General features: G+C 41.0%; 1 protein-coding gene across 1 annotated transcript; it reads right to left on the bottom strand.

Annotated features, from left to right (window-relative positions):
- Positions 1–599: 599 nt before the first annotated feature.
- LOC106092039 (carcinine transporter) lies at positions 600–12,571 on the bottom strand. The gene is made up of 9 exons (XM_013258780.2): positions 12,296–12,571; positions 11,997–12,224; positions 11,504–11,677; positions 11,024–11,282; positions 1,903–2,269; positions 1,618–1,839; positions 1,334–1,553; positions 1,096–1,274; positions 600–1,028 (listed from the first exon to the last, which is right to left on the bottom strand). The coding sequence occupies exons 1-9, from the start codon at positions 12,401–12,403 to the stop codon at positions 767–769; spliced, it is 2,019 nt and encodes a 672-aa protein (XP_013114234.1). The 5' UTR covers positions 12,404–12,571; the 3' UTR covers positions 600–766.
- Positions 12,572–18,457: the final 5,886 nt, after the last annotated feature.

Here is an 18,457-nt window from a genome sequence, read left to right on the forward strand (position 1 = left end):
TAAGATTCGGCCCGGCCGAACTTAGCACTCTCTTTACAACATTATCTAACCTAAGATAAGCCTCTCAATAGATAAAGACCTCATATAAACGGTTAGCAGGTCTGACTTTTTGAGCCCCAGGAATTTTCCTTCTTTCTCGAATTTATTTTCCTCAAAATAATCCACATAGAAACTGATGATGCTAGGTTCGGGCCTTCCTTTTTCTCACCTTTTATGTACGAGGGTTGCCTTTTATATTTTGGGATTGCAATCTGCAAACTGACAGCTCGATCTTAAAGCTTGACGACTTCAAGAGGTCAACGTTTTTCGACACCTGAAGAAGCGATCAACGTTTTTCGACAACTGAAGAGGCTTGAAGAGGTTGATGCGATCCGAATGCATGTTTTGAAGAGACCTCAATCAGGGTGGCAAAAGTACTTCGACAATTGGTTCAAACGCATGCAAAAGATTTTAATGGGGATCATTTTGAAGAACAATGAGGCGATTTTCGATGACTAACAATTTGTTTTTGTTCTCCAATCCCGAAATATAAATGGCAACCCTCGAATAATTCTTGAAACAATATATCAGACCTAATCAAGAAGACAATGTGATTTTATTGTTACAACAACTTAAATTGATATTTATTGTGATCCCACACCTAGAGGGATTAGGGGCAATATGGATTTCTACTCCTAGATTGGGAAGATTACAATAACAGGCACACAATACTGACATACATTTAAATATAAATACTCGTAATTACAACTAGGTCCTCATGTTCGCCTCATATCCAATGTGTTAATTGCATGGTACCATCATGGGTCCTCTGAGTGTCCATAACGCTCATTTGCCGCACTAGTCTTTTCATGGAGCGTGAAGAGCGATTAACATCGAGCGGTGTACGTTCGTCAATAATTGATTTGGGACGGCGAGATCGTCGACTGCTTGAGGCCGAAGAGGACTTCATTTCCAATTCAACTTCAGAGCCAGTATTTGAAGCCAAAACATCCAAATTTTCATATGAAGCTGGCTGGGATGAAGCTTTCCTGTGAATTATAGAAAAAAATTTTAATGAATAGGAAGATTGTAAATGGCATGCCACAGTTTATTTACACTTCTGGCTTGCAGGTGCAGCAATCGTTCATAGTCCATTCTTTGCCAAATTCCTCGCCCTCTTCAATTGTCTGAGGTAAACGGTGATGCAGGGTTTCGGGTAATCTTAGACCCGTGAGGCCACCCAGCATAGACATAAAACCCATAATGACCAAGGGAAGCTTAAGGTTCTCCTTGCCCTTAAAGCAGAGAGGATTTTATGTTAAATGGTCATTCGCATGCCTGCTTACTCGCTTACCAGATATGTTACAAAAGGTATGACTATAAGACCCAAACCTCCCACATAACTGGATACCCCTATGCCTATGCCTCGGACTTGTGTGGGATAGAGCTCACCTGCAAATGGATAAATTATAAGAAATGAGGCCGACAACAAAGCCTTGGAGACAAGATATAAAATCAAGGTTTCATCCACCGCATCATCGGGTATCATGACTGTAATGACACAAGCCACCCCACTAAAAAGCACATAAAGAAAAAACAAATTAAATCATCTACAAAGAGCTTTGGGAGTACACCTACCCCAAAATCATGGATAAACTCAAAGGCCAACGCCGTCCCCAACAATCCATGAGAAACCAGCATACCAAATAACTGGGAATTTCGACAACAGCCGATAAGAAGAAGCTCACATATTGGTTGCTGCCCAATGAAGGACCATAGTAGCTGAGGCCCAAGTACACGGTTTCGTTTGCGAACCAGCTCAGCGTTATCAAAATAGTTTTCAAACGCATATTGGGCGTTCTGTGAAATAGTTTGAAATATTCTTTGTCCATGCATTTTTTTTTTTTATCAAAAAAGACTTACCTGCACAAATCCGATACTCCCACATTGGCTTGTTTCTTCTTCTCCTTTAACTTGTTACGTGATATTTGAGCTTCTAGTTTGGTTTTAATAGCCGGTGGAAATTCATGGCCATTAATACGAGCCATATTCTCCAAGATTTTTAATGCCTCCTCCAATCGGCCCCGCATCAAAAGCCAGCGCGGCGATTCCGGCATAATAAACAAGTACAGGAAATATAAGTAGAAGGGCACCGATGTGTAGTACGAGAGCTTCACCCAATCCCTTTCCAGATATGTTATTACCGAGAGCAGCATTATGGCCGAGGTGTAGAATGTGCATGTCATTACGGTTACAAAGGAACGATAGTTTTCGCCAACAAGCTCAAGGGCTGGAGTCAAAGGGAAAAGTGGTATTATAGAATATAAACCTTTATAGAGATTGTCGTAATCTATCTATCTATATATATATTGGGTTGCCCAAAAAGTAATTGCGGATTTTTCATATAGTCGGCGTTGACAAATTTTTTCACAGCTTGTGACTCTGTAATTGCATTCTTTCTTCTGTCAATTATCAGCTGATACTTTTAGCTTGCTTTAGAAAAAAAAGTGTAAAAAAAGTATATTTGATTAAAGTTCATTCTAAGTTTTATTAAAAATGCATTTACTTTCTTTTAAAAAATCCGCAATTACTTTTTGGGCAACCCAATAAATAAATGAATTTGTGTTTGTTTGTTTGTATGTTTGTTCGTTTGTTTGTTTGTGGGTTTGTAAATTTGTTTGTTCCGTATAGACTCAAAAACGGCTGAACCACTTTCTTTAAAATTTTCACGTATTGTGCGAAGTGGTCCGGAAGGAGCAATAGGGACTCAAATGAAAGGTAAGAGTAGAGAACGAATTCCATATTAAAAATTGGGTCCAAGTACTTGGGGTGCCGCCCCGACCCCAAAACCCCCCAAAATAGGTATATTGGACGATAATGACAAAATGGGAATCGAATGAAAGGTATTCGGGAGTAGATAACGAATATGGTCCGGAAGGAGCAATAGGCTATATAAAATTTTTTGATATCGCATTTGGGGCGGACCCTCCCCCTTACCCCAAATGTACCAGCCAAAAATAAAAGTGGACCAATTGGGACAATATGGGATTTAAATGAAAGGTATTCAAGAGTAGAGTACGATTTCGGTATTAAAAATTGATTCCAAGTAATTGGGGGGCCGCCCCGACCCCAAAACCCCCCATATTGATTCATTAGACGATAATGACAATATGGGGCTCGAATGAAAGGCATTCGCGAGTAGATTACGACTATGGTCAGGAAGAAGGTAGAGGTTATGTAATTTGTTGATGTTGGAAGGGGGCGGACCCTCCCCCGTTACTACAAAAACGTCACCCAAAATTAAAAGTTGACCGATAGGGACAATATGGGTATCAAATGAAAGATATTGGAGAGTAGAAAACGAATGTGGTATAAAAACTTGGGTTCAAGTATCCAAGGGGTAGCCCAAACCCGAAAACTGCTCCAAATAGACATATTGGACGTATCCCCATCCCCGATAGTCTCCCCAAATGCGAATATTACTCGATCATAGCTTGATGAAACTCAAATGAAAGGCATTTGAGAGCGGATTATGAATATGACATTAAACTTTGTGTCCAAGAGTGCAGGTGGTGCTTTACCTCCTAAAATCGCTTCCAGTAGGTTATTAGATTTTTTTGAGTAGAGTGCGTCATTCATATTCGTGCTCAAGTGGTAGATGGGGTGTAGCGTACAAGCCTCATATAGACGCCCTCCACCAAACGGCTGCATACATCAATCATGACAATATGGGGTAAAATAAAAGGTATAAGGTTGTGAACTGCGAATCTGATATCATTATTCTGCTCATATATCTAGCGGACCACCCCACCCGAAAACAGTCGATCAATTATAATGACCTAACGGGACACTGTGTGATTTAATTAATTTGTGGGGACACAAAATGTAGGACGTCACAGCCCCGAAATTGTGACGTTTAGCGTGATAGCAGGAGTTGCAAAACTTAACGTTATGGTTGTAACCATTTTTAGCTCAACGATAGACAAGACCAAACAACATGTTGTCGAGCAATACTTTTTTGTTCAAAAGTTTTACATGGTTTAATAGTAAGAACTATCGACACCGCAACAAATATATAGACTGGCAAATTAGTTCTTTACTACAGAAAATTCTTTAACATGGCAATTTTATTTGATTAAAAACAAGTAAGAGCGTGCTATATTCGGCCGGGCCGAATCTTATATACCCTCCACCATGGATCGCTTTTGTCGAGTTTTATGCGCGGTATCTCTTTTTAGGCAAACAAAGAATATTGAATAAGAACTGTTATGCTATTGGTGCTATATCAAGTTATAGTCCGATTCGGACCGTATATGAATGCTGAACATTGTAGAGGTCATTGTGTTATATTTCAGTTCATTCGGATAAGAATTGCGCCTTGTAGGGGGTTAAGAAGCAAAATCGGGAGATCAGTTTATAAGGGAGCCGTATCAAGCTATTGATCGATTCAGACCATATTGAAAACGCATGTTGAAGGTCATAAGAGAAGCCGTTGTATAAAATTTCTGCCAAATCGGATGAGAATTGCGCCCTCTAGAGGCTCAAGAAGTCAAGATCCCAGATCGGTTTCTATGGCAGCTATATCAGGTTATGTACTAATTTGCGCCATACCTAGCACAGTTATTGGAAGTCATAACAAAACACCTCATGCAAAATTTTAGTCAAATCGGAAGAGAATTGTGCGCTCTATTGCCTCAAGAAGTCAAGATCCAAGATCGGTTTATATGATAGCTATACCAGATTATGAATCGATTTGAATCATACATAACACATTTGTTGGAAGTGATACCAAAACACCACGTGCAAAATTTCAGTCAAATCGGACGAGATTTGCGCACTCTAGAGGCTCAAGAAGTCAAGAGCTAAGATCGGTTTATATGACAGCTATATAAAAACGTGGACCGATTTGGCCCATTTACAATCCCAACCGACCTACACTAATAAAAAGTATTTGTGCAAAATTTCAAGCGTCTAGCTTCACTCCTTCGAAAGTTAACGTGCTTTCGACAGACTGACGAACGACGGACGGACAGACGGACGGATGGACAGACGGACGGACAGACGGACGGACAGACGGACGGACGGACAGACAGACGGACAGGCGGACGGACAGACGGATGGACAGACGGACGGACATGACTAGATCGACTTAGAATTTCATGACGATCAAGAATATATATATTTTATGGGGTCTTAGACGCATATTTCGAGGTGATACAAACAGAATGACGAAATAAGTATACCCCCATCCTTTGGTGGAGGACGGACGGACATGGCTAGATCGTCTGAGATTTTTACGACGATCAAGAATATATTTACTTCATAGGATCGGAAATGGATATTTCCATATTTTGCTAACGGAATGACAAAATGAATATACCCCCATCCTTCGGTGGTGGGTATAAAAATAATTAAAGCAATTAACACCTGGTTTGAAAAGCTTTTTATAACTCAATTCCATGTTTAATCGGTCAAATTAAGGTCTATATTTTTTCTGTGTAGCTTTACCCCTTTGAAAGTTAGCATGCTTTCGACAGGAAGACAAACTCGACTAGAACGTCAAGACGATCAAGAATATATATTTTTTGTTAGGTCTCACGTCAATATTTCGATGAGTAAAAACGGAATGACGAAATGAGTATACCCTCATTATAGGCTTTTTCAAGGAAATATAAGTAAAGGCGATATTTAAACAGGGGTGCGTATAATTTTTGCTATTCAGTTTATCTAACAGTAATCATACGCATTGGTGGTCGGTCGGGCCGAAACTTGTTTATCGGCCAAATATGTTGCTGTTAATGGCTGATAAAACAGTTATAATCTTAGTAGCTCAATTTAAATGTGTATTATTTTTAAGAAGTCAGTTGGCGAATATATTGAACTTCTAGGGGCTTAATAAGATCAGTACCTGTTTATGTATATTCATATCCCAGAGGCCACCGTAGCGCAGAGGTTAGCATGTCCGTCTATGACGCTAAACGGCTGGGTTCGAATCCTGGCGAGACCATCAGAAAAAATTTTCAGTGATGGTTTTCCCCTCCTAATACTGGCAACATATGAGAGGTACTATGCTGTATAAAACTTGTCTCGAAAGATATGTCGCAATGCGGCACCCCGTTCGGACTCGGCTGTAAAAAGGAGGCCCCTTATCACTGAGCTTAAAACTTGAATCGGATTGCACTCATTGATATGTGAGAAGTTTGCCCCAGTTCTTTAGTGGAATGTTAATGGGCAAAATTTGCAATTTGCATTTTACCTATTTATGGACCTTCCTCAACGCCAATTGCGACATTTTCTGTCGATATTGCCATGTCCGTCCGTCCGTCTGTCGAAAGCACACTAACTTCCGAAGGAGTGAAGCTAGCCGCTTGAAATTTTGCACAAATACTTCTTATTAGTGTAGGTCGGTTGGTATTGTAAATGGGCCATATCGGCCATGTTTTGATATAGCTGCCATATAAACCAATCTTGGGTCTTGACTTCTTAAGCCTGTGGAGTGCGCAATTCTTATCTTCTTCTTATGAAATTTTGCACGACGTGTTTTGTTATAATATACAATAACTGTGCCAAGTATGGTTCAAATCGGTCTATAACCTGATATAGCTGCCATATAAACCGATCTTGGGTCTTGACTTCTTGAGCCTCTAGAGAGCGCAATTCTTATCCGATTTGCCTGAAATTTTGTACGACGGTTTCGTGTTTATTATGGTCTGAATCGGTCTACAGCCTGATACAGCTCCCATATAAATCGATCTTTCTATTATACTCCTTGAGTCCCCAAAGGGCGCAATTCTTATTCAAATTGGCTGAAATTTTACACAGGTCTCCAACATATAATTTTATTGTGGTCCCAACCGGACCATATCTTGATATCGCTCTAATAGCAGAGCAAATCTTTTCTTATATCCTTTTTTGCCTAAGAAGAGATATCGGGAAAAGAACTCGACAAATGCGATCCATGGTGGGGGGTATATAAGATTCGGCCCGGCCGAACTAAGCACGCTTTTACTTGTTTTTCTCTAACATTCGTATAGGGCGAAGACAAAGGATCACAGATCACAAATGCTTAATATTTATGTAGGTTGTTGGGGATTGGGCAAATGGGCCATATCGGTTCAGATTAGATATAGCTTCCATATAAGCCGATCTCGCGATTTGACTTCGATTTGACTTGACGCGATTTGAGCCCTTACAAGCAGCAATTTTTGGCTGAAATTGAGCATGTAGTGTTTTGTTATAACTTCCTTTAACTGTGTCAAGTACGGTCTTAATCGGTGTATATAAACCGATCCCCGATTTGAGTTCTTGAGTCCTTATAAGCCGCAATTTTTGTCCGATTTGGTTGAAATTTTGCATGACTTCCAAAAACTGTGCCAAATACAGTCCAAATTAGCAATAGCCTGATATTGCTCCCGTGTAAACCGGTCTTTTGATCATCCTTGTTCGATTCCTAGAAGCTTTAATTTTTGATGGTTTGACAGAAGTCTGGTATGTAGAATAAAATTATGTCCTTTATCTAAATTTATTTTGTATAAAGTTTTAGCAGAATTCATGGTGGACGGTTTCCAAGATTCGGCCCGGCCGACCTTAGCACGCTTTTATTTGTTTTCCATACCACAATGCGAAAGAAGGAGTATGACTTTTGATATGTGGTCTCTGAGCACAATAACAAGAGTTAAAACCGGCCACTCGATATGCCATATGGGGGCGTTCATGGGAATCCCGCATAATGACTACTGTAGTATGTTTAGGATGAGACGATCGGACATTTGCTTTGTTCATGTATACATCCAAAGGGAGCACCCGTTTGGGCTATGGGTAGGGGACCATATCGGAACCTATTTGGATGTAGCCACCATATAGATCGACCGCCAGGTCACCCGATATAGAATAGTAAGGCCATTACATATCCATTTATAACCCGATTTCGATGAAACTTGGCACAGTGTGTTTTGGAAGACTCCTACATATTTATGTCAAAATTGGTCAAGATCGGACGATTTTTGGTTATAGCTGCCTTATAAACTGATTTCCCAATATAGAGTGTTGAACTTATAAAGCGGGAATTTTTCATCTCATTTCGATAAAATTCGGCGGAGTGAGTTCTGGTAGATCTCTACACTTTTTATTGAATGTTGTCCAGATCGGACCATATTGAGATATAGATGCCATATAGAACGTTCTCTCGATATAGGTATAAGCTCATAAAAGGAGCATTTTTTATCCCATTTCGATGAAATTTGAAACAGTGAGTTTCAAATGACTTCTTCACCAACCGGTGAGATCGAGAAGAGAGAGATCGGTAGCCATGGCCAAATCTGGACGATTTGGCCCAATTAAAGTAGGATATTGAGTGGCCTAACATAACTCACTGTCCTGAATTTCAGCGAAATCGGTCGAAAAAAGCGCCTTTTATGGGCCCAAGGCTTTTCTTGGCAACCCATCGTCATGGATTCTGCTTACAATTTATACAACAGAAATTTATTAGAAGGGCATAATCTTATTCTATATACAAAACTTCTGTCAAACCAGTAAAAATTAGAGCTTCTAGGAACCGAACAAGGTTAATCGAGAGACCGGTTTATATTGGAGCTAAATCGAGACCGATTTGGGCCGTACTTGGCTCAGTTATTGGAAGTTATAACAGAACACCAGTTGCAATATTTTAGCTAAATCGGACAAAATTTGAGGTTTCCAGGGTCTAAAGATGACAAATCAGGAGAGCTCTTACAAGCCGCATTTTTTGTCCGATTTGGCTGAAATTTTGCACATAATGTTCTATTATGACTTTCATAGAACGATTTTTACCGTACTTGGCACGATTATTGGAAGTGTTAACAGAACACTACATGCAAAATTTCAGCCAAATCGGACAAAAATTACGGCTTGTAAGGGCTCAAGAAGTTAAATCGGGAGATCGGTTCATACGTGAGCTGTATCAGGTTATAGGCCGATTAAAAAGTATACTCTATCTTTGCAAAATTTCAAGCGGCTAGATTTACGTGTTCGACCGTTATCGTGATTTCGACATACGGACATGGCTAAATCGACTCAGAACGTCGAGCCGATCAAGAATATATATTACAAACGGAATGACTTGATAAGTATACCCCAATCCTAAGGTGGTGGATATAAAGAGATATCGAAGGGTCTAACGCAACTTACTTTCCCAAATTTCAGAGAAATCGGCCAATAAAAGCGCCTTTTATGGGCCCACGACGAGAGATCGGTTTATATGGCAGTTATATCCAAATCTGGACTAATCTGGGCCAAATAGAAGAAGCATGTCTAGTGGCTTAACACAACTTAAATTTCAGCAAAATCAGATAATAAATGTGGATTTTATGGTCCTTAGACCTTAGATCGGTCTATATTGGGGCTATATCAAGTTATGGTCTGATATAGCCCATCTTCGGACTTAACCAGCTTATGGGCACAAAAAGAGTTTTAGACCTTAGATCGGTCTATATTGGGGCTATATCAAGTTATGGTCTGATATAGCCCATCTTCGGACTTAACCAGCCTATGGACACAAAAAGAGTCTGTGCAAAATTTCACCTCAATATCTCAATTTTTTAAGGCTGTAGCGTGATTTTAACAGACAGGCAGACGGACATGGCTAAATCGTCTTAAATTTTTACGACGATCAAGAATATATTGGGTTGCCCAAAAAGTAATTGGGGATTTTTCATATAGTCGGCGTTGACAAATTTTTTCACAGCTTGTGACTCTGTAATTACCTTCTTTCTTCTGTCAGTTATCAGCTGTTACTTTTAGCTTGCTTTAGAAAAAAAGTGTAAAAAAGTATATTTGATTAAAGTTCATTCTAAGTTTTATTAAAAATGCATTTACTTTCTTTTAAAAAATCCGCAATTACTTTTTGGGCAACCCAATATATACCCCCATTCTTCGGTGGTGGGTAGAAAAGGGGTATTTATTGGGTAAATATCCAATAAATACCCTCGCAATGGGAATTTACCCTTTTAGAATACCACCTCTAGTCATTCTTGAATCGTAGGTACAACGGAATGGTTCCGAAAGAGGTCCCGCGTAGAACCACTTATTGACACAAACTTAGTAGACACTTGGGTGAAAGTGGACTAGTAATCTTCCGGCAACGTGTATACAAGTAGGCATATCGGATAGGCACTTTTTATGTCTCTTCATCTCGCTATCTCGTATCTATGTCTGAACTTTCTCGCAGGGTTATAACATTGGATTATTCAACCCAAACCTTTACTAATAAAAAGGATATATGTGAATAGCTTTTTAAGCCGCTACCATAGGATGGGGGCTATTCTAATCTAGTCATTCCATTTGTAACACCTTGAAATATTGATCTGATATCCTACGAGTATAAAGTATTTATGTTCATGACGGTCTTGACATTCTTAGTGAATCCAGCCCTGTCCGTCCTTCTGTCGAAACCACGATAGCGTTCGAACGAATGAATCTTGTAATTTTGCGTAGAAATTTCTTATTGGTTAATTTCTTGAGCCGAAATTGTAAGGCAATTTGTCTGAAGTGATTGTGAAATTGTAGGGAGTGTTTTGTTATGACATTCTAAAACCCGACATAGCTCCCATGCAAATTGCAAATTTGACCATGAACATTCCATTAAGGAACTGGGGCAAACTTCTCACATATCAATGAGTGCTGTCCGATTAAATTTTAAGCTCAATGATAAGGGACCTCCGAGTGCGAACGGTGTGCCGCAGAGCGACACCTCTTTGGGGAGAAGTTTTCATATGGCCTCACCTCACAAATGTCGCCAGCATTAGGAGGGGATAGCCACCGCCGAAAAATTTTCTGAAGTTCCCGCCAGGATTCGAACCCAGTCGCTCAGCATCATAGGCAGACATGATAACCTTTGCGCTACGTTGACCTTCGCTCCGTATAAACTGATTGTAATGAGATTTGGCTGAAATTTTGCGCTTAACGTTTCGTCCTGACCAATATCCATAAAAAGAATTGGTCTATAACCTGATATACACATATATATTGTCAAAATCGGCCCATCGACCATATCTGTTTTTTTACTTACATATAATGAAAGGAATTTGGTAGACAGCTGGAATAGTAAGACCAACAATGACTCGGCTTCCAGCCCAGGTCCAAAAATCCGTACTGATGGATGTTATCAAACTGCCAAGCAACAAGGTGGCCAAACATGTGAAATATGAAGTGCGGCGCCCTGCACGATCATTTAGTAGTCCAAATAAATATACACCTATGGGACCGCCTACATTGAGGGCGGCCAAGCCGATGGTAGGATAAATGTCCTTATCGCATACAAGATCATACTAAAGTAGAAAAACAATTGGTCATTATTCAAACCGCATTAATTGAAGGGAGTATTTCTCTAAGCAATTGGATAGTGAAATGTTTTTGGCTAATGACTGACTGGATGATTCAACTGGCGTTTTACCTACACTTAGAGAAATGATTTTAATGCTATGGATTAGGAAGCCTTGGATTTTGGGTTTTGCGTTTTCTGTATGTCTCTCTGCATTGGACGGCATACGTCGATTACTATGGAGGACCACACTTCGGTGGTGTTGTACTCCCAGCCTTGCTGGCATTTCTCAATGGGCCATGAGTCATTCGGTTTCAAGTCACTGATGTTAGCATTCTCAAGTAATTGCGACCAGTTAACTGCGTAACGGTAGCACTTGCTATGCTCGCCGGTATTGTGATCCTGTAAATTAAAGACTGGTTAGTATATAGACTCTCTCTCTCTCTCCCACTCTCTATTTTTATCTTTGAAATAAAATCAAACACTCTAGTTCTCTCACTTATGCGAATATAGAGAAAGTAAACAAAACGTTGACATGTAAACAAAACTTTGGTATGTCAACAAAATACGAAATGTAAACAATGGGCAAATAGAGTTGTCCCTCTCTCAAGCCAATGACCACTCAACTCTTTCACTCAGACAATGTCAATGTCACATTCAATATGGCTTCCCACCTGGAACTCACTTCTCGCTGTGGATTTGTCCCAATGATTCATCTTACCATGTCTGGGGGTAATGCCAACAATTTTCTCTGTTCCACCGATGTTGTGTTAAGTAATTCTGGTATCTTGCACCAGTAATCTTCCGGAGTGTCTGACATAAAAAGCTGATTAAAAGCACAAAAGCCACAGGGTATACAAGCTGGTAGGCATATTCCGAAAACCAAGAGTTTTTGATATTTGCCAAACTCGCCAATGGAGGGCAGTAGGTCATCCAAATCGAATTGTTCCTATGGGGTTGTTAAGCAGCATTTAAAGAACTGCATCAATTTTTGAACATTTCAATGCCCTTGAGACTTACATCTTCATCTGCTGGTTGCTCTTCGCCCAGTGCGGGTCCACGTTGCAGTGAAATTTGTTGATGAACTTCACACTCTTCTTCAAAATCACTGTCATCTTCAATGGGCATTCTGTCTGTGCTTTTTCTTTTGTGAAGGAGTGAATTGCTTAACTAAGTTATTTGTACGAAAACTGAGGGAGAACTACACCAATGGTGGCTAGTTGACATATCCGTCCGTTCGCTGCCAAGAGAAGAAAATGTGTAACCACAGAAGACCGATAACTGCTCTATGTCTGTACCCTTCTGTTTCATGGTACAGGTGGTAATGTGGCGTTTACGAACAAATGTCAATATGCTTCCATATGACATACCAGTAGCGTAGGCGTGAGTGTTGGCGTTAGCCATTGCTAGCTGCAAGTCTAATTGGTTGCTAATTTTTACAAAAGTTTGCCTTAACCCATTGAGGTTTCTGGCAATAAACCATTTTATGTATTAACTTTTTAATATTTTTCCTATGATGCGAGAAAGACATCAGGAACACAAAAAGGCGACGGGAGTACTGCAGTGTAGCTATGAAAAAAAAAAAAACAGGCATGAGTTGGGCTATCTATGGTGAGATATGGGTTAATGAGATGTACGAGTATTCAACTGTGGATACTGACTTCACCCTTGGTGTCTTCTTTTACAGTCATTAAAGGTAGTGAGCTAACATGTGAGGTTAAATCCATTACCAGTTGAAAAACTATACAAACATGGTTGACAGCCCTTGTAGAAAAGAAAACAAGTAAAAAGGCGTTAAGTTCGGCCGGGCCGAACTTTGGATACCCACCAAAGTACCTTATGACCTCCAGCAGCTATATAGAAATATGTTCCGATTTGGACCAAATACTAATAAGTACAAGTAATTGTTCAACTGTGTAAAACAAAATTTTGCTCTTTTTAGTAGCTATATCTAAAAATAAACTGCTCTGAACCATAAACGACACAGACGTCGAAAAGCCTAACATAGGTCACTGTGTCAAATTTCAGTGAAATCGGATTATAAAAGCGCCTTTTATTGGACCAAGGCTTTTCATCAAGATATCGGTCTATATGGCAGCTATATCCAAATCTGGACCGATTTCGACCAAGTTGCAGATACATGTCGAAGAGCCTAACACAACTCACTGTCCCAAATTTCGGCGAAATCGGACAATAAATGCGGCTTTTATGTCCCCAAAACCTTAAATCAAGAGATCGGTCTATATTGCAGCTATATCCAAATCTGGACCGAATTGAGCCTAATTGAAAAATAATATCGAAAGTTATATCACAACTCACTGTCCCAAATTTCGGCGACATCGGACAATAAATGCGATTTTTATGGGTTCAAAACCTTAAATCGAGAGATCGGTCTATATAACACCTATATCCAAATCTGAGCCGATATGAGCCAAATTGACAAAGGATGTCGAAGGGCCTAAGACAACTCACTGTCCCAAATTTCAGCAAAATCGGATAATAAATGTGGCTTTTATGGGCCTAAGACCCTAAATCCGAGGATCGGTCTATATGGCAGCTATATCCAAATCTGAACCGATCTGAGCCAAATTGACGGAGGATCTTGAGGGGCCTAACACAACTCACTGTCCAAAATTTCAGCAAAATCGGATATTAAATGTGGCTTTTATGGGTCTGAGACCCTAAATCGGCGGATCGGTCTATATGGGGGCTATATCTAGATATAGTCCGATTTGGTCCATCTTCGAACTTAACCTGCTTAAGGACAAAAAAAGAATCTGTGCAAAGTTTCAGCTCAATATCTCTATTTTTGAGGACCGTAGTGTGATTTCAACAGACAGACGGACAGACGGACGGACAAGTCTAGATCGTCTTAGATTTTTACGCTGATCAAGAATATATACTTTATAGGGTCGGAAATGGATATTTCGATGTGTTGCAAACGGAATGACAAAATGAATGTACCCCCATCCTTCGGTGGTGGATATAATAAAGAGACAAGAAGTACAATAGAATAATTTACCTCCGTATTGTTACAGACCCAGCAAATGAATAAATGCAAATTTTGCCCATGAACATTCCACTAAGGAACAGGGGTAAACTTCTCACATAACAATGAGTGCAGTCCGATTCAAGTTTTAAGCTCAATGATAAGGGGCCTCCATTCTATAACCGAGTCCGAACGGCGTGCCGCAGTGCGACACCTCTTTGGAGAGAAGTTTTACATGGCATTGTACCTCAAAAATACTGCCAGCATTAGGAGGGGAAAACCACCGTTGAAATTTTTTTTGTGATGGTCTCGCCAGGATTCGAATTCAGGCGTTCAGAGTCATAGGCGGACTACTAACCCCTGCGCTACGGTGGCCTCCAAATGAAAGCAAATGAATAAGGGACAATGAATTCCAAATCGCCGCCTCAAATGTTGGAATGTTGAGATACTATACAGGAAAGGTACGGTATATTCACTGGATGTATTAGAGAACAAGTAATGAAAGCCAAAAGACGGACAGGATCGACAATACCCTACACCATCGAATCTATATGAAGTAAATTAAGTTAAAACAAGTAAAAAAGCGTTAAGTTCGGCCGGGCCGAACTTTGGATACCCACCACCTCGTGTAAACCACCTTTCGTCAAAATCCGGTGCAAAACTCATACCTTATGTCCCATAGCAGAAATATGTGGAGGGTTAACTTAACTCTTTGTCCCAAATTTCAGCAACATCAGACAACAAATGCGTGTTTTATGGGCCTAAGACCCCAAATCGGAGGATCGGTCTATATGGCAGCTTTATCCAAATCTGGACCGATATGAGCCAAATTGATGAAGGACGTTGAAGGGCCTAACACAACTCACTGTCCCAAATTATAGCAAAATCGGATAATAAATGTGGCTTTTATGGGCCTAAGACCCTAAATTGGAGAATCGGTCTATATGACAGCTATATCCAAATCTAAGCCATATTGACGGAGGATGTCGAAGTGCCTTAGACAACTCACTGTCCCAAATTTCAGCAAAATCAGATAATAAATGTGACTTTTATGGGCCTAAGACCTTAAATTTGAGGATCGGTCTATATGGCAGCTATATCCAAATCTGAACCGATCTGAGCCAAATTAACGAAGGACATTGAAGGGCCTAACACAACTCACTGTCCCAAATTATAGCAAAATCGGATAATAAATGTGGCTTTTATGGGCCTAAGACCCCAAATCGGCGGACCGGTCTATATGGGGGCTGTATCAAGATATAGTCCGATATAGCCCATCTTCGAACTTAGCCTGCTTATGGACTAAAAAAGAATCTGTGCAAAATTTTAGCGCAATAACTCTATTTTTAAAGACTGTAGCGTGATTTCAACAGACAGACGGACGGACATGGCTAGATCGAGTCCGAACGGCGTGCCGCATAGCGACAACAGTTGTGTAGAGAAGTTTTAACATGGCAGAATACCTTCCAAATGGAGGCAGCATTATCAAGGGGATACCCCCACCGAAAATGTTATTGATGTTAATGGTGGGAAATAACACATCCGCCGAATATAATCTATGGACAGGTTATAAAAATTTGCCCACGAACATTCCATTAAGGAACAATTCGAATTTCGAAGATGTGAAAGTATTCAACCATTTGGGAGATCACGAGGATTCATTTGACGACAGGAGAGAGCAAAGCGGAACCATTAGTGAGTCCATGGATTAGGTTAGGTTAGGTTAGGTTGAAAAGAGGGTGCAGACATTATTTTTAGTTAGGAATTCCGTGCTACTTACTACAATATTCATGTCTGGTATTATGTCTCCACCTAAGTTCTGGTACTGTTAGACGCGAAAGCCGGGCAATGACAGAGGAAATGCTCCAACGTCTCATCATCTTCCCTACATATGCTATCACTTGCCGCACCGATTTTACATAAGTGAGCTCGTTGTCCTATGTATCCCGCTTTGATACTAATAGCTATACTGACCTCCTTCTTATTTCCCTTCAGTAATAGCCTCGTCTTCTCACGATCTGAATCCCCCCCATAGGATTTTTGTCGTCCTACTGACCGTTTCGCTGTTCCACGATGGTGCATGCGCATTCGTCGCCCACTCCCTTAACACGGACTGCGTCGACCCGAAAGGCTTCGGGTTAACCAAGTTTATTGACGGCCGTCCTCTGGCCTTCACTACCAAATCGTCTGCCCTTTCATTTCCCCTTACTCCGTTATGGCCCGGCACCCAAACAGAGCGAATTTTCCCATCCTCAGAGAAGGCGTTAATCTCCTTCTTACACTGCAAAATTGTTCGTGACCTTACCGTCCTGGTTGTTATTGCCCTTATGGCTATTTTACTGTCGGTAAAGATGTTCACACTCGACGTTCTCGCGTTAGCACCACACCACCTCACGCATTCCGTGATCGCCCGGATCTCCGCCTGCAGGACCGTGTTATGGTCAGGCAGTCTAAAACAGATGTCAGTCCCTGGGTTCTCAATGTAAACCCCCAGGCCCACTCTGTCCTCTAGCTTTGATCCATCCGTGTAATATGATCTTCCAGATGGCAATACTAGGGTTCCGTCAATCCAGACTGTGCCGATGGCAGCAGTACCTCGCACTCTACCCTTCCTTCCAGGTTTCCTATCACGATGGTATGAGCTACTCCCATCCATAATCCATTCTCCCATCGCCTAAAGTCTCATAGCCGCAGTGGCTGCCTCACACATAATCTGTATGTCAATGGGTCGGATATCTAGAATAGTCTCCAGTGCCCTAGTGAGCGTGGTCCTCATCGCTCCACCTATACCAAGACAATATGTTCTCTGAACCCGTTGTATGGTCTTTATGTTGCACTTTTTCTCCATAGCAGACCACCAATTTACTGAGGCGTAAGTAAGTATTGGTCTAATCACGCTCCTGTAGAGCTAGTGGGCTATCCTCGGATTCAGGCCTCATTTCGAGCCTACGGCCCGTCTACATAGTGCCCAACATCTGTGAGCCTTCTCAGTTCGCACCTGAATGTGACACTTTCAATTCACTTTCCTGTCCAAGATCACACCTACATAAGTATTTGACCTTTTCAGATATCGAAATCATCTTATTGAGGAAACTTGGTGCGACCTCTGGGTCTAGCCCAGTCATATGCCATATGCAAGACCCTTTCGGCTCTTCTGCATAGCTCTTTCGGATCCTTATCTCTTAGAAGGATTATAATATCGTCTGCGTAGCCGACGGGTTTAAATCCCTCCTCAGTCAGCATCCGTAATAGGTCATTTATGGTGGTCATCCATAGGAGTGGCGATAAAATGACCCCCTGTGGCGTGCCCTGTGCCACTTTCTCCCTTATATTTATGCCATGGGACACACAATTTATACACCTGTTCCTTAGCATATGGTTTATCCAGTCTCTAAGGACCGGGTCCACCCGGTACTGGTTTAAGGATTGGATCAGTTTGTCGGTCCGCACATTGTTAAAGGGCCCCTCGATTTTATGCACAACCTCGTGCAGGGCAGTCTCCACCGACCTTCCCTTGACATAGGCATGCCGTTTGTATTTGAGCAGTTCGCTGGATGTCCTACTCTTTATCATGGTGTCGACAATACGTTCCATGGTTTTGAGTAGAAGGGACGAAAGGCTTATGGGTCTGTAGGCCCTTGTTGTCGCATAACTTGCCTTGCCAGGCTTGGGTATAAACACCACCCTTGCATCCTGCCAGGTGTTCGGAGTATATGCAAGTACTAGGCACGCTGTAAAAATGTTGGCCAGGCGATTCGCCAGATAGTCTGCCTCTTTCTGTAGTAACGCCGGAAATGTTCCTAGTAAAAGCTTTCTAAGTTCGGCCGGACTGAATCTTGAAACCCCACCACCAAAATTTATACAAAATAAATCTTGTTGCAGGACATAATTTTATTGTACCTACCAAAGTTCTGTCAAACCAGCAAAAATTAAAGCTTCTAGGCACCGAACAAGGATGATCGAGAGACCGGTTTAAATGGGAGCTATGTCATGTTATAGACTGACACATCCAAATCGGACAAAAATTGTGGTTTGTAAGAGCTCAAGAAGTCAAGTCGGGAGATCGGTTTATATGGGAGCTATATCAGGTTATAAACCGATTTGGATCGTACTTGGCACAGTTGTTGGAAATTATAACAGAATACTACGTGAAAAGTTTCAGCCAAATCAGATAAAAATTGCGGCTTGAAAGG

Source organism: Stomoxys calcitrans, chromosome 3 (genome assembly GCF_963082655.1).
Source record: "Stomoxys calcitrans chromosome 3, idStoCalc2.1, whole genome shotgun sequence".
In the NCBI taxonomy this organism is placed as follows: domain Eukaryota; kingdom Metazoa; phylum Arthropoda; class Insecta; order Diptera; family Muscidae; genus Stomoxys; species Stomoxys calcitrans.